The following is a 24,734-nucleotide window of genomic DNA, read 5'->3' on the forward strand; positions in this document are numbered from 1 at the left end:
AGCATTGTTTTGTTCCAAAGCATATACACACCTGTTTGTCTTTATAGCTTGGTTTTGTTGTATGCTTTAAAAATCTCATTGTTTAAAAATTAAAGGTTTTTCCATTAACTGTCCAAAAGGAAACATTATATGATATTACATTATATTATATATTTTCTATAGTTTTGGTCCTCACAGCACAATATACACTGACAGGAGGCTGCGTTCCTGTACGCATGCGCAACATTGACAGCGCAGCGCACTCCACAACAGCCAGCTGACACTGAAGCTAGTCACAGTTGTTACGTTTTGGTCTGTTTTTTTTCGCCAATAACTTAACCGTCATAGTTAAATTTCCACCTTGTAAAACAGGCGGAGTTGAGATAAATTCACACCATTATGGCGCTCGTTCTCAAATGCTTGGAAAGCTTGTCGTCGGTGTAGTTAGCAAGCTTGCTAGCTAGGTAAAGTTGATAGCACTGGATATTATCAACGCTAGCTAGCTCACGTACAGCGGATTCTTACAAGCTGGCATCAACACACTTCGTCGTCAGCCATGGGAATACTATTTACAAAGCTATGGAGGCTGTTTAATCACCAAGGTAAGAGTGGTGGTTTGGTATAAACTGTGAAACTGTGACGGTAACATGGAAGCTAAGTGGGCTCGGTGGTCAGAGAAGGCCCTCTGGTCTGCTCCCCTCTTAACTAGCCTGGGAGCCAGCTCTCAGCCGATGACGGTTTAAATCTAATATTTCTTTATCATAATGGTAGTTACTATAACTGATTGTGCATTGTGCCACTCGGTATTCAATGCAATTTACCCTTTTACTGATAGGTAATTGTCTACAAAGTCAGAGTACCGTTCCTGGATTAACTTTGTGTTCGATTATTTATGCACTCTTTGGGGTGCAGGCAGCTGAACCAAATGGAGTTAGTGATCTTGAATCAGTAAACAGGTTGCGAAACCTCTGTAACCTGAATCCCAACGTATGAACCAGTCTTGATGAGCCCGGGTGACCGGTATTGTGACTGAAGATAGCTACACAATCCAAGCACACAGAAGGCAGCTACATCAGCAGAATGCTCGGGGCTAGTGGATCAATGAATGACTTCGGAGTGAATCACTCTGACTTTGTACTCACTGCGTAATAATCACATAATCTTATCGGTGTAAAGTCAGGAATACAGGTAACCAGGCATCCATTCATACCGGTCTGGGCTTTAGTTCATCACACAGGACAGGATTGTTGTGGGAACAAAAATCCTGTAAACTACTGCCATTATGTATTCTGATTTTTTATATATAATATAAGCTATTAAACAGCTTGTCTTTACTCATCTTTACTCTCAGCTCCACTGTGCTTCCACCCATAATGTAGATGAAGATTCTTAGTCATCCAGGTCTTCTCATACGTAGAGAAGATTGAAGCAAGGCGTCTGGACTTGCTTCAGTCTTCTCTACGTTCCACCCATAATGTGCCTGAATTTATAGAGTTTTTATTGTAATGCCTTGATCTAAATCCAGATGCAATTCAAACTCTCAAAACGTCTTAACACATCTGTCCTGAGTTGTGTGCTTCAACCAGGAGGACAGCAGAAGTTCTTTAACAGAGATGAGGACATGTGAGATTCGACATTACACACTTGGTTACCTTGACAGTGTGTTAGAATGCTTCAGGGCAAATAAAGCGTATTCGCTCTTATGGCTGCAGTATTGATTTGCGGATGCCTTCCACAATCTTATGTCCAAAAACCTCATACACTGGACAACAGGGGGGCAGGGAATACACCGTAGACACAAACAATAAATTTAATATTCAACCTCAATTAAACTAGTCCTGACCTGACAACATCTTAAATGCTTTTGTGTTTTTTTACTCAGACAACTAAAATTAGAAAGAAGGAAATAAGAAAGAAGAAGGAAGCTGGAAAATCTTGATTTGAGAGTTACTGTGTAATGCAGCATTTCATTTGCATGACATTTTTTTATTCTTCTCAAGCTTTTGTTTTCAGTTCCAGTGTGGTAGGCAAAGTATCACAGTGTGTGCTTGCATGAGCTTGATGTTTTTACTGAAAAAAAACAGTAACATCTTCACAGGTGTTGATAAAGGCCACACTTTGCCCTTGTGCAGATCTGTCTGCAGCTGCATTCACTTCCTTTGTTTAGTCTTGGTTTTTCTTGCTATATCATATACAGTGAAGTACAAAATACACTGCATAGAGACAGAGAACACATCTTTACAGCTTTCATACTAGTATGGACATTTTATAATTTCATTTTTTTAGTGTCATCTTGTAAAATTATGTAAATAGAATGCTCAATTATAAATTATTCTACATCTAAATGTTTGCTAATTTTGCAGTTGTTTTAAGAAACATCATGGCGTCTCATACTTTAAAGGTTGGAGTGACTTGTTCTCTTGAGAAATGGATTCAAATGGCTCTGTGTTACAAAGCAGCGTGTTCTTAAACCTCACAGACGTGGAAAGTTCAATACCAAAGTTACCTTGAAAAAATGCTTTGCTTTCTTCAAAACAACAGTTTGTGAGCCTACAATTTTTGCACAACACAAGATAGAGCCATTGCTATATCAGCAGGAGACCACATACATTCTGTGGAGCACATATTGTATCTTTGTGTGTTTGTTATGCAACAGTAGACCTTTCTATAGATCAAACATAAAAAAACTTAAAACACTAAAGTTCAGAACTACATAGGTAGAGTTAGTATGCGTCTGATCACTTTTTGGTCATGATCTGGTTTTTCCTAATTAACAATTTGGCTGTAACCATCTATTCTTTGTTTTTCATCAGTCCTCCTCTCTCTTGTCACCTCTAAAACAAAGTCCAGCACTTTGATCCCTGCTGCCATGTCAGCTTTTACTTTTATCTTCTTTTATCTTTGTGCTTACCATAGGACATCTTACTATTGTCTTGTCACTTCAGAGTATAGACAGCAAGATGGCAATCGATCCTTGTCACATCCTGTTTGTGTTTTTCACAGGTGTAGCCTCTTTGTGTGTTTGTTGATCACCACAGCTGTTGATGCTTTCAGCCTGATTGTACAAGCTGGCTGAAGACGAGCTACAAACTCCTCTGTAGCTGTGACAGTACATTGTTCACAGCACCACAATGTCCCAGTGATGCAGGATGTGTGAAGCTACCGTTGGGTACCAAATGCTAGTACTGATACAAAAAAAGGCCGTTGTTTCAGCTGCTCGGTGCAGTTTCACATCAAAAGACATCTTTTAAATAAATTACTTGGCCGAGTGATACATCAGGAAGCCACCAGCACTTAACCCACAGATTGATGTTGCAGTTGATCTGAGAATATTCTTTGTTTTCATTGTCTTTCAGAGCACAAAGTTATTATTGTGGGCCTGGACAATGCTGGCAAAACCACTATTCTTTACCAGTTGTAAGTATCCACATGTAGCACAGGTTTTTTTTAATGTGTGAAATAATCATTTGGTCTTTGCTTTTATCAATGAAAGCCTAAAGAGATGTTTTGTCTTGTTTTTCTTTTTACAGTTCAATGAATGAGGTGGTACACACCTCTCCTACCATTGGGAGCAATGTGGAAGAGATTGTCGTGAACAACACCCATTTTCTAATGTGGGACATTGGGGGCCAGGAGTCCCTTAGGTCATCTTGGAACACATACTACACTAACACAGAGGTAATGTATCTACTTCCGGCACTGTAGGAGACGGCTACCATACCTAGGCCTGTCTTGATACTGGATACTGGATGACAAAAGGCATCACTCCAGTGCGTCGTAGCGTATAAGGTGTGCAAAGTCCTGCCGTCTGATTTTATATGGCCCGTGGCATTGTGTTACGTGATGTTCTGAGCACGCAAACGTGCGCACACAAACACACATGCAGACACATGTGCGCACATACAGGTGAGCCCACTCCCACCAGCAGGTAGAGAGTGCGTGCTGTTGACATGCTAGTTGGTTTGACTTAACTCCACTGACTATGCTAAAATAAGCTATGGTAATAGGCCTACCACTACTCATAATAATAATATTAATATCAACATTAATAATAATAATAATAATTTTGATGATCGGGGGCCTTTCCACTGTTAAATGTTCTTTAGAAATGAAAGTTTATTGATCTTTGAAAGGGTGTACTTGCATTATATGTCGTTATCATTATATTAGTTGAACATGGTCTCAAAACGACAATGTTATCGCAAACGACAACGCTTATCGCAATAATTTCTCTTGGCAATTAATCGCCCAGCAAAATCTGTTATCGTGACAGGCCTAGCCATACCAGTGCCGCCTGATACAACACACGTGCAATAATCCATCTGTTCCATCAATGCTGGTTTGCAATGTTTGCACATAATTCCTCTTATATTTTATTTTTATTGTACTATATCCTATTTTATTCTATTTAATTCTTGCTCTTACTGTCAGTGTTGTATTGCTGCTGGTACCCGAATTTCCCTGAGGGACCTTCTTAAAGGGATTAATAAAGTCTATTCTATTCTATTCTATTCTATTCTATTCTATTCTAATGGCAGGTTTGGTTGAACTTCATTAGTGTATGATTGTAGTGTGGTGCATCTATCGACTGCCAATGTTGAGATGAAGTGAACTTTTAATAATTTTGTGTTATTTCCCTTTTATCTCCTCTGACTAGTTTGTAATTGTGGTGGTTGATAGCACAGACCGAGAAAGGATCTCTGTGACCAAAGAAGAACTCTACAGAATGCTAGCACACGAAGTGAGTATCATCAAAAGGGATACATTTAAAAATCAGTAATTATATTACATGTATTTATTTCATTCTTCGTTGTATTTGTTTAGATAAATGTCACATAATGTGTTATAACACTGATGAAAAGCTCAATGTGATTCTCCTCTCTGCTCTCTAGGACTTAAGAAAGGCAGGAGTATTGATCTTTGCCAACAAGCAAGATGTGAAGGGTTGCATGTCTGTGGCAGAAATTTCCCAGAGCCTCCAGCTTACCTCTGTTAAAGACCACCAGTGGCACATCCAAGCCTGTTGCGCCCTCACTGGAGAGGGGTGAGAACTACACTTACATACCTACATATCCACACTTATTATATATGTGGAGAAATATACATACTTTACAAAAGAAAAGTGTCTTACTGTCCCTCTGTCTTCCACGCCCCCATCCCTCTGCGTCATTTCCAATGTCTTATTTACCTCCAGGTTGTGTCAGGGTCTTGAGTGGATGATGTCACGGCTGCGTGTGAGATGATGACCTTGATGGCTTTGATTAGGAGTGCGCCCTTTCTCTGCTTTTTCTGCCTCCAGACATGAGGATAAGGATGGGTTGAGGGGGTGGTGAGGTCAGTTGATGGATGACCCTCTCCTCTTTCCTGTGAAGCTGATATGGACAGACTGTGTGTCCAGGACATTATATACTTCTGTAATAATTTATTTTACAAAAGACATCTGAAAACTTGACCTTTTCAGAAGGATGTTGGACAACAAAGAGACTCAAATTATTTAAAGTGAAATTTCTGCACGGTTTTCCTTTGAGCAAAACACAAGAGGTCAGCGATGTGTCTTGACGTGGAACTATACTCGGATGACTTCTTCAGATGTGTGTGAGTCTAGCCCACGGTGGCCTTGCAGTATTGCCGGACTGGCTGTGGTGGTTTTTATTGCCCCTCTGTGTGTACAGTCCAGTATTCTCTTTTAACTTTGTGCCTGCAGCAGAATGTTCAAGTGATGATGGTTGATGGTGACTGAAACATGAAGAAGCGAGGGTAGAATCACAATATGCCCTCTCCTTTTCAGTCCTATGAATAATCACTGAAATAAAGTGTTTTTATCTGTTTCAGGTGAATTGCATTGTGTTGTGAATGAGTGTTTTTCTTCTCGTCCTCAATTGCTCTTGTTGAACTACTGTGTATTGAGTTTTCTATATGTAACATAACTTGTTCTTTTTTTAGTCCTTTAGGGGGTAGAATATGTCACATGAGCTCAAGGTCCCGAAGGCTTTTTAGGGAGCATGATGAGCAGCTACAGGAGTGGAGGGAGCCGTAGAATAAGAAAGCTCAGGAAGCTTCAGGAAGAGAAGAAGATACCAGGTTGGAGATATTAGCAGCACACAGTGAGTGATTGAAAGAACATCACACAGCAGAACAGTGAGGACATTGTTGCAAGGTTATTGCAATGACTTGTCTAACACATTGATGACGGGGTTCTGCCTCTGCCCATTGTACATTAGAAGGCAAAAATGTCTCGATTACAGGTGGGCTCCCATGTTGGAAGAAGACGCCTGGAACTAATGCCTGCACAGTAGAATTCATAAAATAAAGCCACAGTGGTGATGTTTTGCTCCGTTGGCTGCTGACTGCAGCATTACAGGTCAGCCTGTTTAAAAATTAGTTAACAAACCATAAACTATCACTGGAAAAACACAAAAATTGAGCACTTTACTTTATGCCTTACTTACTAATTTCAACAATGCAATAATAACAAACCCCTCCTGAACCACTATCATCCATGCTGATCCCCTTCTGGTTGTCAGCATCTCCTGCTGTGCTCCTTCATATACAGCTATTACAGCTACAATAGTTACATTAATGTAGACGAAACATAAAATAACTATAGCAAAAGTAATAAAAAAAAAACTCCAAACAAGGTCAATACATCAAATAAATAAAGCACACACTACATTAAAGAGATAATTGGTTAAACCAAGAAAAAAAAAATTCCATCTCTCCACTATGTGACCCCTTTAAGTAGCCCTTTAAAAAAAATAGTGGGACAAAGTATTTGTCCCACTTTGCTTCATATAGATCCAGTCTACCCAGTCGTTTATATGACATTTATGTGAGTGTTGCAACCCATGCCATCTCAGCAGCCCACTCTGGAAGAGGCGCCACGCCCTCCGCCTTCCATCCCTGACTCATCAGATCTTTGTCACGGTAAAGTGTGGTGGTTTTTATAAAACGACCACAATAACACATTGTCTTGTCGTTATCCATTTATGCCTTTGTTCTCTCCTGTTTTTCAGACCTGTTTACACCTTAAACAGCCATGTGTGTAATGCCTTTAACATGCAATCATTCTCTGTGTTAGTTAAATCTTACCTTAAAGCCCACAGGTTGTTGAAGACCCAAATCTGGAGCCCCTAGCCGTGTAGCCTCTGTTAACTTGTGGTTTTAATTTTTAAGCAAAGTAAGGTTTCTTTGTGGAGGATATTATAATTTCTGAAGCTCAAATAATAACGAACCTAAACACAACGTAATATAATTGAGAAGTTTAGGTTTTTCCTGCACAGAAGAGATTTTTTGGCCTCCCCACGAAGCTAGGTTTAAAGAGAAATCACCTTTCCTAAATTAAAAAGAACTAAAGATAAAAATACATTTCAACTGTTCTAAATGAGTTTGAAAGACGTTCATCCAACAACAACTGGATTGGATTGTAGGTAAGCATTCCATTAAATGAAGTGCTGCCTGCCCAGCTAATTCACTGGCTTTATAATTTTCTGAATCTGTGTTGACTGTCTTTCCCTATCCACGACCTTGCTTACCTTATGATCAGAAAAAGTAAAATTTAGAAATGTGCTTTCCATCACTGACCAACCCAAAGCATCACTTACTGTTTATAGAGACAGACAGGTTAGGCCATATGTGTGTGTCCCTCTGAAAACCTGTCAGATTGAACAACCACTCTTGTAAAGTCCTCCTATTAATGACCAATTGGTTTCAATTTTAGGCGGCTTACTTCACTAGGGTTTATGGTTTTCAAAGGTGGTGGTAAGCTGGGATTTACAGCTGGCAGTGTTTGTGTTGTGGTTGTCCCTGCTGCAGCTGTTGTGTTCTAGTGTCATTGGTCATCAGTCATTTTTTCCAGTGACTAAGCATGTAGCCCCCCTCCCCCGAGTGTCTCTGGCACTAGGAAGTCATTCTTTTCACTGCTAGAATCATTAAAAATCTGTGATACCCCATGACGTCTGAACCTGAAATAATGTACGCAGAGTTTCCACAGCCTTTGCACCTAAGCTGTATTAGCAAAAACACCAACTGCAATATTTGTATCCCCAACCTTATTTTTTGATCACTTTAAAGGCTGACTTACATTTGTAAACATGTCAACATGATGCCATAAAAGAGGTAAATACCACCTAGGGTTAATAAAAAAAATGTGATTTAGATTGATCCAGCCTTTACTGCATAACCTCTTTTTCTTGGTTCTGCAGATTAGATGAGATCACAACTGCAGTGATGTTGCTAATGAGGACCCAGCAGTTATGCATCAGAGAAAGAAGGGCCATTACCAATTTCAAGAGAGAGAGAGAGAGACATTCAGCTGTTGCTGTCCATCCTGGGCCCTGGTAGCAGCCGGCTCCTGGTGCAAAGAGCGAGAGTAAATATATAAGATACCAGAGAGATAGAGGAACATCGAAAGATGAAAAACATTTTTTTTTTTATTCACAGGTGTTTAGTTTAATCGCCTAACCTAGACTGTTATTTTAAGAAATAGGTCTTCTCACTTGGATCATGTGTACCTTGAGTCGCTGTGCGGTCCACCGCTTTGAAAAATTGTCAGTCACTTAACCTGTGACGTGATAATTTGTGTCAGTCTGGTCTGGTTTATAGAGTAAAGAGATAATAGAATACAGGCAAGTGGAAAAATATCAAACAGCATCTGTTGTAGAGCTGACCTGATGCTGGCAGCCATGTTTTTTTTAAGGAACAGTAGGCCATAACTGTCAACGTCATAGATGCTAAGGCATCTAAAACAATTATATAAAACACATTAAGGAACTTTATATAAACCCAAAGACGTGTTCCTTTCAGACAGATTATATGTTCACTTTGATTCATATTTATAGGGGCCTGCCCTTTCCCTTGTCGTTTTCTTGCAGACCCTCAGTTTGATGATGACCCGATTCTTGACAGGACGTTGCCAGCTCAGGGTCATCTGACAGATGACCTCAACAGATCTGACACTCACAGCCATGCAGGGCCTAAATCTTCTCTTGATGTATTTCTAAATCCTCCACAAAAAGTGGTCGCATCTGTAAACATCACGGAACAGCCATTTTGCACTCGGGGGGCTATTGTTGTAGTCTGGGTTGTGCTCTTGAGACCCCTTCGCTCTTGTCCCATTGCCTTCCTCATAACTGTACTGCTGATGCATTAGCCCCAACAGGTGCTCTTTTCTGTAAGGATCACTTAGGTATATTTAGATTTTGAAACCTGAGAGCACTGGCCTGTGATTGGCTGTGTCAGCCACATGATAACCTGGGTAGAAACCTCAGCTGTGTGCTGTTGCCCAGCGTTTCTCTGGAGGGAAGCTGGGGAGGCTTTGGCGGCTTGGGAGACCATTAAACTTTTAATTTAACTGGTAAGCAAAGGAAGGGATGAAAAAAAAAATCACAAAATATCCATGTTCTCTACACCCTGCATGGCTTTCCATCTGCTTGGACATCCATTGCTTCCATCCTCTGCGGCTATCTGGATCCAGGAGGAGCTGATTGAGGAATAAGGAGTGTGAACCCTCTGTTGTACCTTGAAGGAATAACCCAACCATCCAGAACTGCAAGACTGAAGCAAGATCAGTCCAGGCCCAGACCTTTGGATGTATCTGCAATTTCAGCATCATTTTGGCCATCTAATCTTTTTTCCACAATCTGAGCACCTGCTTGTCCGTCTACCTCGGTTGCACCTCGTTCCTCTTGTTGTTTTATAGAGAAAATAATATTTTTAATTTAAAGTTTGGGCACCGAAGTGCTAAAAAAGGTAGTTAGTATGCCATCCTATATTTAACCTGCAGCCTCAGAAGGCATTGCATGTCCATTTGCTAAACAGAGTCAACCAATCAGGCTATGGCATTGGCTTACACGTCAAATAGCTGAAGCACTGTTGGGCAGCTGTCGCCAACCTTCAGCCAGGAGGCACAGTTCTCTGAGCTGTGTTGTGGCATGTAAGGGAGGAGGGGAGTCACACATTCAAAGGCAGAGGCCTATAATAATACACTCAGTGTCTCACCTTCTTAATTCTCCCTTGTCTGTGTTAATTAATAATTAACATTTTTGTGAGGCCTTTCACAGATTTTATTGTTTTGTTTAGGACTGGTGCAAATCACAAAGTTGGACTTTCAGTTTGACACCGTAGTGGAAAGCAAGTGAGGCTTCCTTACTGTCAGAAAATACTGCAGGAATCTTTTGCTGGTATGACATGTTCAATGGTTGACCATTAATACACTGGTGTTATTTATTCATAGCATGTCTTTGCTGTGTATTATTAGTTGTTAAATTAAGGTTATTGGGTTCACCAAGGCATGGCTGGGAGCATCCTAAAATATCCCTGCAGCAGTTGTCCTTTTATCTCCTGTCTAAGCTCCTTGCTGTTTGAAGTTGTTAATTTGACAGTACTGAGTGTTGTATAGTTCCAGAGTGCCTGAAAATGTAATCTTTGTTTTGTGTAGAGCCTCTAGAACCGTCCGAAAATGGCGGAAATTGTAGAGGAAATTGAATATGAAGAAGAGGAGGAGGAGGAGGAGGAAATCATTGAGGAGGTAAGGAGACAGCTTCTTACTTGGCTGTATACATATAATTTTTTAAATTCTATGTTATTCCTCACACTACATTTGACAAATTTAAAAAGTAGTGGTTAACTGCCCTATGAATACCCCCCTTTCCAGTCAGCATTTCATGGAATGGGCCGTCCATGAACTGCTGGTATATCCTGTTTCAGATGGACAGCTTCTGATCCGGTTTTAAATCCCACATTGCTCCTAACAGCTATAAATCAACCATTTTACTGGTGTCCTTGTGAAAATGCAGATACCTTTACCTGAGCTGTGCCTTATGCCAGATATTTACACATCATAGAAAATGCAGTCTGGTGATGTAATCATCACACAGGTGAAATAACAATGTGTTTCCACAGACCCAATTCCTGCTGTTTTCTAATGGGTTATCCTTATTTTTTAACATATCTAATCTAGAAATTAAAGCATTTTGCTTTGATGTAACAGTTCCCCGAATCACCATCCTTCCTGTGTGGTATAGATGGTGCTAAAATTGAATTACATACAATCTGGGGGTGTGCCACATTGTAGAAATTCTTCCTTCATTTCAATTGTCCATTTTTTTACTGTATTTAATATTTTATTCTGAATTTAAGACTGTTTTGTGTATGAAATACTGTCTTGTTCATGGTCTCCGTGCCAGTGTCTGATGGAAGAGTGAAAGCAGAAGGCTAAAACTTAATCCACATTTCCTGGCGAAATAGGATTAAAGTTAGCCTCGTATTTGTTCATATTTAATGTTTATATTTTAATATTGCTGATATCTTATAGGGGAGTGTGAATAACTTTTCTAAAGCTCTCACAGTAGAACCTGATATCATTCACCTCCAATATAACATATCAACTGTTTCTAATAGATTTACCATCTTTAGTGCAAAGATATAAATCCTTTGGGAGGTGGGACAGATGGATAGAAAATCAATACACTCTGATTTCACGAGCGCTTTCATCTATACTGTGGAGAAAATTTGCATTTTTTTCACTGAGAGGTAAGACGGCTTCATATTTATCTACAGAATGGGGAGAAACATAGTGCTCTTCAGGTCAACCATAAAGCACACACACACATTTAGAAAGTTCTCATCTATTAATTTGAAAAATGAGTAGTCATTTCTGTTTTATTTGATAATGAGATGATTTTAAATAGGTTCTTCTTAACTTAAAAATGACTTAACCTCTCAGGTCATTAAGGGGTGGAGTATAGAGTTCTCTGTCTGGCATCCAGACAAATTTAGAATTGGACTTCTACAGCACGTTGGCAAAGAGATGGAGGCCAGGAAGAAGTAAAGAGAGAGAGAGAGAGGGGGGGGGGAGAGAAAGTGAGACGAGCCACTGTGCAGTTAATCACCCTCTGGTAACGTCACAGTGCTAGAATGTTAGTCAGTGGAAGTGCACACATTTTATTTTTTATGCATTACACAGAATGGATTGATGTGGTTAAACATTTCATCTCCACTTATGGTTCTCTCCTGTCTGATAGATTCAGATATTGAAGCCTCTTACAAATGTTGTTTAAATTGATTGAGATGTTCTTTCTCTCAGCTCTGGCAGATTTCAGGTAGATCTGAAAGATTTGTACTTAGCTGCTAAAGTCTGGGAAGTGTACTTCAGTCAAGGGATAGTTATTAGCTCCTGTAGTCTGAGCTGTAGAAAAGAATTCTGTTCTTAGGCCCAAATCAACAGATATTTATAAAACATAAACAAACATATTGGCACAACTTCCGTTTTCAGACCATTGTTCATTCAACAAAAGAAACCGGCTCAGTCGCCCAAATTAAAGCTGCCTGGATAGATTCTGTTGTTGGTTGGTGGAAAAACAAGTTTTCATAATTTGTGTGAACCAATCCTTTAAACCTATGAGCGCAGCGTGTGAACAGACTTGGAGATTACAAAGCTGTCCAAACAGTCTGTGTACTGCTGTGTGCTGTAGCAACTGATAACTGGAACAACTATGAAATGACTAATAAGAATAGAATTGTTGTCATGTGAGTGCCTGGTGTTTATAGAGGATCAAAGCTTCAGAGCGGCCAGGCTTGCATAGTGTTGAAGATATTAATACCTTTTTATCCTTCAGGCTTCATTAGGCAGCATTCAGTTACATCATACTACATTCACCTTTGGAGATTTAACCCTTCATTTGAGAGGAGAGGTAATCAATTTAAGTGATACAACACTCACTGACAGAATAGTTACTAATGTGATGCAGTGTGGAGCCATCAGTCAGTCAGAGTTAAAGACGAACACCAGAGCTGTGGAAAAATCACCCTCAATCCAAAAAAAATACTGTGCTGTTTCTCCCATAACTTGTACCTGGAAACCCAGAGTTTGTCCTATATTTGTAGTATGTTGAGCAGATAACAACGTCGACTGTCAGTCACCAATCATCTCAGGTCCTTCAGGTAAAGCACCTCCTCCCGAGGCACATCAGTTCAAGCAGGGCAGGATACCCTTGTCTCCCTTACCCCGCTTTGTCTTATTGCTTTTCCTTGCTTGCATTTTTATATGGCAAATGTCGTATTTCATTGTGCATATTGTCTGTGGTCATGGCAGGTTTATATGTCATCCCATTACATCTGGCATAAAAGACAAAAATCCATAACTTGTGAGCAGTTCGCTGTGTTTGTTACCAGCCAATGGATAAGATATTGTCCTATAACCCTCACGTATATGTATTGTATAAGTGTCGCATTGCATGCAGCAACATCACGTTTATCTTTCACTTACCTTGGGCTTGTCTGTCCTTCAGCCATCCTCCATCCAGCATGAGCCTAGCACATAATAATTCCATTATTTTGACTCACTGACCTCCATGCAGAATAAATTAGTGCTGAATAAATCTTGACATGAATCACTTCCGTTATTAAAGGTGAGTAATTAGAATAATGGGAGTGCTGCAGACTCATACAAATGATGTCAATTCAGTGGGAGCCTCTTTACCTTTACAATGTCAAAACATGTTTTCGGTCAACGTCCTTATCGTAGTCCTGATGTAGTTGTAATCAATAGGCATAGAATCAATCATTAGATGGCTAGTTATTAATCTTATTCTGCTCTGCCCTTCTTACAGTCTGGCTTGCCCGCCAGAAGAGTCAGGAAGAAGGTCAAGGTGGATACTTCCAAGTTCATGACTCCATACCTGGCCCACAGCCAGAAGATGCTGGAGCAGTTCAGCCATGTAAGAACAAATCTGTACCTGTCTCAAGTCACTACTATGTTCTTCGTTATGCACCATTCATATTTTGTTTTGATTTTTCTCGCCCTAACAGAATAGGTACCGAGCGGCTTATGACAAGTCTAAAGGGACACCTCCTGCCCTCACCACTGAGACCCCTGAAATGATTCGGATCAGGAAGGCCCAGGAGCAGCTTAGTGAGGTACTGCTGAGGACTGTGCTGACGGTGGATAATTCTTAGCAAGAATCGTTTTGTGAATAGATTGAGCGGATAAACGTGGGTGGTGGTGGATAAATGAAGTGCCTGGAGTCTGGGAGTAAATTAAAAGAAACTACATGTGTTGTCTTCAGGTTAAGTATCGCATGGAGGGAAACAAGGTTCGGACAACCAGCTTGTATGATGGTGAGGCCAGAGAGATCGCCCACGTCAAGCATGTGTCTGATCTGATCAGCAAGGCAAGTTCCTTTAATACTATAAATGTATAAAAATAAATAATATCAAATTTTTGAAGTTTTTTTTTAATCAATACTCTTTTTTTGTGTCTTGTAGGTTCTGTATAGGCAGAAGTGGGATGAGACTAAGGACAGGTACCTGCTTCCTCCTGATGCTCCTGAGCTGGTGCTGGCTGTGAAGAATGCAGCAACCATGAGCAAAGTGGGTCTAATGTAACATTCAGGCACTGAATTTTATGTCGAACAAGATTTTCTTTATACGATTGAATAGAATTTCACATTTACTAAATTTATTTGGACTGTTTTATGTTTCTTTAGAAACTCTACACTGAGGACTGGAACGAAGAGAAGACCATGTATTACCCTTACAGTGACAGTCCTGAACTGCGCAGGGTGGCCAAGGCCCAGGAAGTCCTCAGTGATGTAAGCTGATTGTATTATAGATGAATTCAGTTTTAGGATTTTAAGATTTTTTTCCAACTATTCCAGAATTTTTACACTTTATATTGAGGCATACTTCATTGTATAGTTCATGGAATGTATTAAGTAAATCTGCTATATTAACTCTTGACTACTGCCAAATACATGCATAATTATCATGTCTGAGCAGTTTATGCGTAAATATGCTTTATAACAATCTGGATAGATTGTAATAAAGACATTTATTTACACTGTCTATTATTATTATTTTTATTTTAAATCACATGAGCCATTATTTGTCTCTGGAGTGCAAGTCATCACCAATCACTCAGGCGAGCAGATTCTTCAGTCATTTATTTATTTTTCTCTCCCCTCTAGGTCCATTAGTTCATACATAGCAATTTCCACTGACTCTGAAGCCAATTAAAATAGTCATGTGCACCTCCTCCTCTTTCTTCTAATGTTCAGATGTAGGGAAGTCACAAGCATGCTCTGAGGTCAAGTATTGATGTTAAAAATTAACCACCTCAATAAACTTCAACTCCTGCTGCTCCTGTGCTCCTACAGATTAACTACAAGAAGGGTCATGATGAGCGCAAGGCCAAGTACACCTCCTTGGCTGATCCTCCTGAGGTGGAGCTGGCCAAGAGAGTGGCCAATCAGCGCAGTGATGTAAGTACAACAATGTTACTGTACTGCAAATGATGTTAGATGCTCATACAGTGTATGAGTAATGTAAACACAAATCAATACTGCACTTTATCTGTGTGGTGTTTGGATCAGGTATCAGGTATCACCATTCACATTACCTCCTTTGAAATTATTCCCTGAGATAATATTCTTCACCTTGGGGTGTGTCATCAGGAGAAAACCTTTACAGTTTCTTAGAAAAATGGTATTTTAGAGGGTCAGGATTGTGCTTTTTACAGTGCTTCTTCAGAAACTGAGCCCTAAGATACTATCCAGCCCTGAGCCTCTGCTGGGGATAACAGGCCACCTGCTCGCTCATATATTAGTGGCTGTACTAAGCTGGGAGGTAGAGGCTAACAATAGGTTTATATTGCAGAGATTCCAGTCATTCCTAATGTGTTTTAATACATATATGAAGATAATAGTGTAGTTATCCATCTGTCTTCCACTCAGTCTTATGTGTTCTTATTTGCTCCCCACAGCTCAAGTACAAGGAAGATTACAACAAAAATGTAAAGGGTCAGTGGTGTGAGACACCATACTTCGACGTGGCCATTGCCAGGATGGCAATGGATAATCTCAGCAATGTAAGAGATCACTAAGTTTCAGAATTATTTTGTTTGTCATTTTCTATATCTAATGTATGTTTATTTTCATTTCAGAGAAAATACACGCAACAATTTGAGGACGAAAAAGACCAAATTTACTTCATGCAAACCGACACGCCTGTTTACAAGACAAACAAGAACGCTCGCCTTGCTTCTAGTGAGGTAAGTGCACAAACACGCACAAACACAAAAGGTATCAGAGTATTTTTAAAGGTCCGACCTCATGTGGAAGACACGACAGGGAGTTGACCCATGTCTCAGAGCAGTGTGTGAGTCAACCAACTGAGTCCAATCTGACGCAGGGACACACTGTATTATTCCCACATTGCATGACTGAGAGATCTACATTCGGTTCATTGTCACAGCTCGGATTTAGTGTCACAACAACACAGTAACAATGCATGAGACTGTGCGAAGAGGCTTTTCAGTTCCTGTAAACCTCATAGCCACCCACACATCCACACATAATGCAAACGCAAATCATTTCAGAAAACGATAAACATGCTCTCTTGTTTCTTTCCACCACACTGACAAATGTTTCTCTCTCACACTGATCTGTCTCTGTCTGTAGGTCCAATACAAGAAGAACTACGAGAAGACAAAAGCACAGTGTGACTACAACACGCTCCCCGCAACAGAGAATCCTCTCTTGCGACAGCTCAGATATGCTGGTACCATCCTCAGTGATGTAGGTGTCTGAAGAGCTCTTTGGACAAAGTTTGTTTTCATCACAGCTGTTTCTGTGGAAGTTATGATATGAAACCGTCCTCTTTTTCTTTAATTTGCAGAAAGTATATAAAGCTAGCTATGAGAAGGCCAGAGGTTCCAGCATCAACTACTGTGACACGCCCAAGTTTCAGATGGACTCCGTACTTAAACAGTTCACTGACGTAAGAATTCTCGAAGCTGCCCAAGACGTTCTATATATTGTACAATGAACTGTTTTTCCTTATTTGACGCATTTGTTTTTATGAATCCTTTTCAGATACATTACAAAAATAAGTATGAAAATGAGGTGAAGGGTCACTACATTGGCAGCTATGAAGACGTCTATATGCTTCACTGCCAGAAAGTGGAAGAAATGAAGAATGAGGTAATAATTCATCTTTTAAGTTTTTAATATATTTAAATTGACTGTAATCCTCATTATACCTATATTTACAATTCTCATGTTTCATTCTCCAGCAATTATATAAAGCTGATTATGAAGACATCAAAACTAGATGCTTCTACCCTCAAACAATTACGCCTGAATATGAAGTTGGGAAGAAGCTCCAGCAGTGTAAAGATGTGAGTTGTTAATTAATACTTCTTCGCAGTAAAAATAGACACATTAATGTAAGTATGTGTGACACAAACTCTGTCTGCTTTGTGATTTGCAGAAGGTTTACCGGCATCATCCAGACACAGTGAAATTCACACAAGTGACGGATTCCCCAGTTCTCGTTCAAGCCGCCATCAACGCCAAGCAGCTAAGTGACGTACGTATCGTTTTAGGACCACTTCATGTTGATGCTAAATCAAAAAATGAGGAAGAATTAAACTCATATTCTGTCTGGATCAGTATTATAATGTAATTTAATGACACATACGTGTCAGTAATTTGGAAATAGTTCATACATACATGCTTGTTTTTATATTCTTCATTTATTGAGTGGAATGGCAACAATCATCAGCTAATGCTGTAGATCAAATTCTCCTAGACATGCAGATCACCTTTAAATGTGCCCAATCATCCATGGAGCCCAGCTGTCTTTCTATGGGCACCATGGAAACTGGAGAGCCATTTCTCTGTAGTATAAATAGAAACAAGCATTCAGCTGGCCCAGAATAAACCCTGTGATCAGAGAGGGGCTGGGGAAGCAGAGAAACCCACAGTTCACATCTCTGAGATAGAGTCCAGCTAAGGCACTGCTGCCCTCCAGTGACAAAAAAATCAAACAATCTGTCATGAAGTGATTTTTCCCTGTACCAATAAATAGACAACTCAGTAAAAGATACTGTATTTTAAATGTGAATCTTATTGTATCATTATCATTATTGTGCTCTGTTTGCAGTTAAACTACAAGGCGAAGTATGAGGAAACTAAGTTCAAGAGTAGCCTACCTCCAGACTATCCCTTCTTCATCCAGTCCAGAGTTAACGCTTTTAACCTCAGTGATGTAAGTAACTGCTGTTTCATCTTTAAAATACAATCATCAGCTATCAGCTACGCATGATCAATTTCCTTAATGGAAATATTTTTCTTTTCGCAGAACTGTTATAAATACGATTGGGAGAAAACTAAAGCTAAAAAGTTTGAGGTCAAGGGTGATGCCATCTCAATCCTCGCTGCCCGTGCTCACACAAACATTGCCAGTGATGTACGTACACTACAGTATACACCCTTATGGATTTTGTGCTAAGTTGTTTTTTATTAATCTTGTCCACAATAACTTTCTCTGTAGGTCAAATATAAAAAGGAGTATGAGAAGAACAAAGGACAGATGGTTGGAGCCCTTAGCATCAATGACGATCCCAAGATCTTACACTCAGTTCATGTGGCCAAAATCCAGAGTGATGTGAGTCATTAGCTGTTGTTACATTTGGTTGCATTTTTCAGAGAAAAGGGAAGGCAGACTTGAACAATCTCTCACCCATGTCTCCACAGCGTGAATATAAAAAGGACTATGAAAAGATAAAGACCAAGTACCATACACCACTGGATATGATTTCAGTCACACTGGCCAAGAAATCCCAGGCGATTGCCAGCATGGCTGGATACAGAAGCATCAGCACCAATTTCTACCTTCCCTTTGACAGTGTGCTGCTGGACCTGGCCAAGAAAGCTAACATCATCCAGAGTAATGTAAGTACAGACAGACTTTACTAGATTTCATTGCCAACTGATTGCACCATTTTGACCATTTTGTTTGTTTTCATTCTTCAAAGAATGAGTACAAGTCCGACTACAACAACTACACCAAGGGATCCCCATGGGTCACCTTTGGCTCCATGGAGGTGGAAAAGGCTAAGAAAGCCGGTGAGATCCTGAATGAGGTATGGGATGCCCTTCCACATCTTTGAAAACTTACTGACATATTTCATAGCTGGTGAAACATTTGACATAATACCTTCCTTCCTTACTTGCTTCCTTCAGAAAAAATACAGACAACACCCAGACACGATTCCCTTCACTTCTATTGATGACCACCCTATCATGATGCAGGCTAAAGTCAACCAGCTTCAGAGGAGTGATGTGAGTCCACTGTCATATTTACGGTTTATTCTGGAGAGAAAAATCCCTCTGCAGTTTTTCTGCATGTGATTTCTGCCCTAATGGCCGTCTGTCCTTACAGCTGTTCTACAAGAGAGGTCTTGAGGAGATCCATCAGAAGTACTCTTTGCCTCCTGATGTCCCAGAGTTCCTTCAGGCCAAGTGCAATGCCTACAACATTAGCAAGGTGATCTATAAATATGCAGACACTCAGTGGATGCATGTGTTGAGATATCTGTGAATGTATAATGGATCTGTGTCCATGTTAATCAGTGTGCATGTTTTGTTGCAATCTGTTATTTCAGAACTACTACAAGCATGCCTGGGAGGAGACGATCGCTAAAGGTTATGACTTGAAGCCTGATGCCATCTCTGTTATCGCTGCCAAGGCAGCCAGACATGCTGCCAGTGATGTAAGTTTTTTCCAAAGGAATGTTCAAAATACCAATATCATGCTTCTCTATGCATCACACAATACTGGAAACACTACAATTAGAGATTATATATGCATATTAACTCCTAGGTCCAGTACAAAAAGGCTTATGAGAAGGCAAAGGGCCACCATGTTGGCTTCCGCAGCCTCAAGGACGATCCTCTGTTGGTTCACTACATGGAGGTGGCCAAACTGCAGAGCGACAAGAACTACAAGAAGGACTACCACAAGGCTAAGCTGAAGTATCACACCCCAGTGGACATGATCAGTATGGTCCATGCTAAACATGCCTCTGCTGTCCAGACCATGGCTGGGTACAAACAGCACCACCATTCTTACTGTCTTCTGCCTGAGGCCATGAGTCTAGACCTGGCTCGTACCATGAACTACAATGCCAGTGATGTAAGTTTAAACAGTGGGGGTGGTTTTGATCCAATTTTTGATCCAACTACTTTGCTGATATTTGGTCTGATGATAGTTTTGGGTATTGCTTACTTTCTAGTACAACTATAAAATGGATTATGAGACATCGGTCAAGGGTGTTGGCTGGGTCCCAATTGGTTCTCTGGAGGTGGAGAAAGCAAAGATGGCAGCAGCAGCTCTGGATGAGACAAAGTACAGACAGCGTCCTGACACCATCAAGTTCACCAGTCTGACTGACTCTATGAGCATGGAGCTGGCCAAGAGCAATGCCAAGATCCTGAATGCGGTGAGAAAAAGGGAAACAAATCAACTTCTTGCTTTGTTTAACATTCTCATCAGATTTAAATCTGTTTATCTATTTATGTAGAAAGAATATAAAGCCAGTGGAGAGAAGTTCATGCATACTTACCATCTTCCTGCTGATGCTCCTGAACTGATGCAAGCCAGATACAATGCTGTTAACATCAGCCAGGTTTGTCACACCTTTTTGTAATATTTGTAGTTGTGGACATAATTCTTGACATAGGTGAAATGTTTGTGTTTGTAACATACTCATCTTTTTTTATTCAGAATTATTATACCTACTCTCATCGTCAAGATCTGCTCAAAGGACATCATATGAAGGAGGATGCCATTCCTATTCTTGCAGCAAAAAGTTCAAGAGACATTGCCAGTAATGTAAGTTTGTTATTACTATTCATAATTTCATTCAAATGTGAATGCATTCAAAATACATTTTCTTTTATACAGTACAAGTACAAGCTGGCTTATGAGAAGGCAAAGGGCCACCATGTTGGCTTCCGCAGCCTCCAGGATGATCCTCTGCTGGTTCACTACATGGAGGTGGCCAAACTGCAGAGCGACAAGAACTACAAGAAGGACTACCACAAGGCTAAGCTGAAGTATCACACTCCAGTGGACATGCTGAGTTTCGTCCATGCCAAGCAGGCCTCTGCTGCTCAGACCATGGCTGGATACAGGAAGATCCCCCACAGCTTCATACTTCTTCCTGATAACATGCAGCTGCAGCTGTGTCGTGGCATGATGGACATTCAGAGTGATGTACGTTTGCACTTTTATATGGCCATGGTGTGAGGACAGCAGTTGACACAATATGTGCCTTTTTAACCATTTTGCTTTTCTTCATGTGTCTACAGAATGTCTACAAGTCAGATTACAACAACTTCTGTAAAGGTTTAGGCTGGGTCCCTATTGGTTCTGTGGATGTTGAGAAAGCCAGAGCAGCTAAAGCTGCGCTGGATGACATAGGCTACCGCCAGCACCCCAGTAACTTCAAATTTACAAGCAAGACCGACTCCATGAACATTGCTCTGGCTTTGACCAACTCAAAGCAGATGGATCTTGTAAGAACTCCCCTTTAGAAGATGTGATACTTTTGTTTATCTCTCTTCAGGTGTGTTCAGTGTAAATAAATGTAATGACAAACTTTTCTTCTTTGTTCCCTTCCCACTAGGCTGCATACAAAGCATCTGGTGAGAAATTCAAGCACACCTATAATCTGCCAGCTGACAGTCCTGAGTTCCTCCAGGCTAAATTCAATGCCCAGACCATGAGTGAGGTTAGAGTAGAGACAATAATATTGATTGTCGGTCACATATAAGGAATGTTACATATGTAAATGAGCATCATTGGTTTGCTGTTTATTTGCAGAGTCACTACAAGCACAAGTGGCTGCAAGATATCGCCAAGGGATACGACATGAAGCCTGATGCCATTTCTATCTTACACGCAAAGCAAGGCAGACATATCGCCAGCAATGTATGTATTATATCTATATTATGAATATGCCATTGATTTTGTATGTTACTTATGACTAATTACTATTTTATTTTCCTTTTTTTACTATTAGGTCCAATATAAGAAAGACTATGAGAAGGCAAAGGGCCATCATGTTGGCTTCCGCAGCCTCCAGGATGATCCTCTGCTGGTTCACTACATGGAGGTGGCCAAACTGCAGAGCGACAAGAACTACAAGAAGGACTACCACAAGGCTAAGCTGAAGTATCACACTCCAGTGGACATGATGAGTTTCGTCCATGCCAAGCAGGCCTCTGCTGTCCAGACATATGCTGGTTACAGAAAGATCCCTCACAACTACGTGCTCCTTCCTGACAACATGCGTCTGCAGCTATGCAGAACAATGAACACCCAGTCCAGTGATGTGAGTAGCAATGACATTGATAAGCATTGTGGTCTTCTTTGTGGATCAAAACCACACACATTAACACATTGAATCCAAACAGCATGCATGTTCAAAACATTCAATGAATTCATTCACTCTTATTGATCTTAATCTTAACTATTCATTTTACCTTTTTTTGTTTTAGTGTGACTACAAGTCTGACTGGAACAACTTTGTCAGAGGCACTGGATGGGTTCCTATTGGTTCAATTGGAGTTGAAACCGCTAAAGTTGGTGGTGATATTATGAGTGAGAGGAAGTACCGCACTCATCCATCAAACTTCAAGTTTAGCAAACTGATGGACTCCATGGATGTGGTTCTGGCTACTGCCAACAACCAGATCATGAACAAGGTGCGTTCCTTAAAATTGTAAACCATTATAAATGACATTGTTATTGAAAACCATCATCATTCATTTGTTTTTCGGATGTCTTTATTTACAGAAAGCATACACTGCAGCTTGGGAGAAGGACAAACTGACCGTCCACGTCATGCCAGATTCTCCAGAGATTGTCCTGGCTAAGGCAAATGCCTTAAATATGAGCAATGTAAGGGCAATCTATAAAGATGTGATTATAGATTACTGGGTTTCTACTACCAGTTTCATTTCACACTTTTATTTAATGTCTTTTTCACAGAAACTTTACAAAGCCGGTATTGTCGAGATGGCCAATAAGGGTTACAACCTCAAAGCGGATGCCATCCCTATTTTGGCTGCCAAGAGTGGTACCACAATTGCCAGCAATGTAAGTTGGAAATAAATTCCTGCATCAAAAAGTGTTTCCTAGTTTCCTACTACTGTGCATTGTAAACAAGTTCTTATTTATTATTACAGTACAAGTACAAGCTGGCTTATGAGAAAGCTAGAGGCCACCATGTTGGCTTCCGCAGCCTCCAGGATGATCCTCTGCTGGTTCACTACATGGAGGTGGCCAAACTGCAGAGCAACAAGAACTACACGAAGGACTACCACAAGGCTAAGCTGAAGTATCACTCTCCAGTGGACATGCTGAGTTTGGTCCATGCCAAACAGGCCTCTGCTGCTCAGACATATGCTGGATACAGGAAGATCCCCCACAGCAATGTTCTCCTCCCTGATGCCATGAACCTACAGCTGGCTCGCACCATGAACATCCAGTCTAGTGATGTAAGCAGTAAATGTTAATTTTAACAATATCGTTGTGCTTCTTAAAGGCAGATAGCAATGAATAATTATGGTGTGGTCATTTTACTGATAAGCTATTACATTTCTTTTCAGTGTAACTACAAGTCTGAATGGAACAACTACATCAGAGGCACTGGATGGGTTCCTATTGGTTCACTTGGAGTTGAAACTGCTAAAGTTGGCGGTGATATTCTGAGTGACAGTAAGTACCGCACTCATCCATCAAACTTCAAGTTCAGCAAACTGATGGATTCCATGGATGTGGTTCTGGCTACTGCCAACAACCAGATCATGAACAAGGTGCGTTCCTTAAAATTGTAAACCATTATAAATGACATTGTTATTGAAAACCATCATCATTCATTTGTTTTTCGGATGTCTTTATTTACAGAAAGCATACACTGCAGCTTGGGAGAAGGACAAACTGACCGTCCACGTCATGCCAGATTCTCCAGAGATTGTCCTGGCTAAGGCAAATGCCTTAAATATGAGCAATGTAAGGGCAATCTATAAAGATGTGATTATAGACTACTGGGTTTCTACTACCAGTTTTATTTCACACTTTTATTTAATTTACAGAAACTTTACAAAGCCGGTATTGTCGAGATGGCCAATAAGGGTTACAACCTCAAAGCAGATGCCATCCCTATTTTGGCTGCCAAGAGTGGTACCACAATTGCCAGCAATGTAAGTTATAAAAAAAACTTAATAAGTACATTTCATTTCTAAGAATCATCTAGTATTGACTGTGATTTACAAAGCGTGTGTTTGCTGTCACAGTACAAGTACAAGCTGGCTTATGAGAAGGCAAAGGGCCACCATGTTGGCTTCCGCAGCCTCCAGGATGATCCTCTGCTGGTTCACTACATGGAGATAGCCAAACTGCAGAGCAACAAGAACTACACGAAGGACTACCACAAGGCTAAGCTGAAGTATCACTCTCCAGTGGACATGCTGAGTTTGGTCCATGCCAAACAGGCCTCTGCTGCTCAGACATATGCTGGATACAGGAAGATCCCCCACAGCAATGTTCTCCTCCCTGATGCCATGAACCTGGAACTGGCCCGTAACATGCAGTTGATTGCCAGTGATGTATGTACAAAGTTGTGGAAATGTTTATTAAGATTGAAAACAACAATTTGATTGTTAAAGTCACATGTTGTTACATTTTTCAGAACCAGTACAAGAGTGAATATACAAACTACATTAGAGGAATAGGATGGGTTCCTATTGGCTCGCTGGATGTTGAGAAAGCAAGAACAGCTGGACTGGCCTTCAGTGAGAAACAATATCGTCAGCACCCCAGCAACTTAAAATTCACCAAGGACATGCATTCCATGGACCTGGTGCTGGCCACTGCCAACAACCAGATTATGAATAAGGTACTGGAAT

General features: G+C 40.4%; 2 protein-coding genes across 17 annotated transcripts in view; both read left to right on the forward strand.

The window, feature by feature from the left end:
- The first annotated feature begins 223 nt into the window (after window positions 1-223).
- arl5a (ADP-ribosylation factor-like 5A) lies at window positions 224-5,821 on the forward strand. The gene is made up of 6 exons (XM_028394569.1): window positions 224-581; window positions 3,336-3,396; window positions 3,510-3,657; window positions 4,637-4,720; window positions 4,872-5,023; window positions 5,174-5,821. The coding sequence occupies exons 1-6, from the start codon at window positions 536-538 to the stop codon at window positions 5,220-5,222; spliced, it is 540 nt and encodes a 179-aa protein (XP_028250370.1). The 5' UTR covers window positions 224-535; the 3' UTR covers window positions 5,223-5,821.
- A 3,411-nt stretch (window positions 5,822-9,232) lies between these two features.
- Window positions 9,233-24,734, forward strand: part of neb (nebulin) — a 48,202-nt gene continuing 32,700 nt past the window's right edge. For 14 of the 16 annotated variants that reach the window (XM_028394542.1, XM_028394556.1, XM_028394545.1 and 11 more), the window contains exons 1-42: window positions 9,233-9,331; window positions 10,415-10,504; window positions 12,862-12,918; window positions 13,587-13,694; window positions 13,786-13,893; window positions 14,043-14,147; window positions 14,242-14,346; window positions 14,463-14,567; window positions 15,132-15,236; window positions 15,737-15,841; window positions 15,917-16,024; window positions 16,434-16,550; window positions 16,651-16,752; window positions 16,848-16,955; window positions 17,048-17,152; window positions 17,245-17,343; window positions 17,920-18,024; window positions 18,118-18,225; window positions 18,310-18,423; window positions 18,513-18,710; window positions 18,794-18,901; window positions 19,002-19,100; window positions 19,201-19,305; window positions 19,424-19,531; window positions 19,642-19,953; window positions 20,054-20,260; window positions 20,342-20,446; window positions 20,545-20,652; window positions 20,725-21,036; window positions 21,132-21,338; window positions 21,449-21,553; window positions 21,646-21,753; window positions 21,845-22,156; window positions 22,323-22,529; window positions 22,621-22,725; window positions 22,816-22,923; window positions 23,013-23,324; window positions 23,436-23,642; window positions 23,734-23,838; window positions 23,922-24,029; window positions 24,123-24,434; window positions 24,518-24,724. In XM_028394542.1, coding sequence (XP_028250343.1) covers window positions 10,436-10,504; window positions 12,862-12,918; window positions 13,587-13,694; window positions 13,786-13,893; window positions 14,043-14,147; window positions 14,242-14,346; window positions 14,463-14,567; window positions 15,132-15,236; window positions 15,737-15,841; window positions 15,917-16,024; window positions 16,434-16,550; window positions 16,651-16,752; window positions 16,848-16,955; window positions 17,048-17,152; window positions 17,245-17,343; window positions 17,920-18,024; window positions 18,118-18,225; window positions 18,310-18,423; window positions 18,513-18,710; window positions 18,794-18,901; window positions 19,002-19,100; window positions 19,201-19,305; window positions 19,424-19,531; window positions 19,642-19,953; window positions 20,054-20,260; window positions 20,342-20,446; window positions 20,545-20,652; window positions 20,725-21,036; window positions 21,132-21,338; window positions 21,449-21,553; window positions 21,646-21,753; window positions 21,845-22,156; window positions 22,323-22,529; window positions 22,621-22,725; window positions 22,816-22,923; window positions 23,013-23,324; window positions 23,436-23,642; window positions 23,734-23,838; window positions 23,922-24,029; window positions 24,123-24,434; window positions 24,518-24,724 — 5,898 coding nt within the window. In that variant the 5' untranslated portion in view covers window positions 9,233-9,331; window positions 10,415-10,435. Of the gene's footprint in view, window positions 9,332-10,056; window positions 10,158-10,414; window positions 10,505-12,861; window positions 12,919-13,586; window positions 13,695-13,785; window positions 13,894-14,042; window positions 14,148-14,241; window positions 14,347-14,462; window positions 14,568-15,131; window positions 15,237-15,736; window positions 15,842-15,916; window positions 16,025-16,433; window positions 16,551-16,650; window positions 16,753-16,847; window positions 16,956-17,047; window positions 17,153-17,244; window positions 17,344-17,919; window positions 18,025-18,117; window positions 18,226-18,309; window positions 18,424-18,512; window positions 18,711-18,793; window positions 18,902-19,001; window positions 19,101-19,200; window positions 19,306-19,423; window positions 19,532-19,641; window positions 19,954-20,053; window positions 20,261-20,341; window positions 20,447-20,544; window positions 20,653-20,724; window positions 21,037-21,131; window positions 21,339-21,448; window positions 21,554-21,645; window positions 21,754-21,844; window positions 22,157-22,322; window positions 22,530-22,620; window positions 22,726-22,815; window positions 22,924-23,012; window positions 23,325-23,435; window positions 23,643-23,733; window positions 23,839-23,921; window positions 24,030-24,122; window positions 24,435-24,517; window positions 24,725-24,734 lie in introns of all 16 variants that reach the window. The other 2 variants (XM_028394541.1, XM_028394554.1) reach the window with 2 other exon arrangements.

This window comes from Parambassis ranga, chromosome 21 (assembly GCF_900634625.1).
Source record: "Parambassis ranga chromosome 21, fParRan2.1, whole genome shotgun sequence".
Taxonomy (NCBI): Eukaryota; Metazoa; Chordata; class Actinopteri; family Ambassidae; genus Parambassis; species Parambassis ranga.

What these genes read in the sequence shown, in the direction of transcription:
- arl5a (XM_028394569.1), top strand. Translation starts at nt 536, where the DNA reads ATGGGAATACTATTTACAAAGCTATGGAGGCTGTTTAATCACCAAG. An exon ending in CATACTACACTAACACAGAG is followed by an intron (nt 3,658 to 4,636) that starts GTAATGTATCTA and finishes TCCTCTGACTAG; the next exon opens with TTTGTAATTGTGGTGGTTGA. An exon ending in ACAGAATGCTAGCACACGAA is followed by an intron (nt 4,721 to 4,871) that starts GTGAGTATCATC and finishes TCTGCTCTCTAG; the next exon opens with GACTTAAGAAAGGCAGGAGT.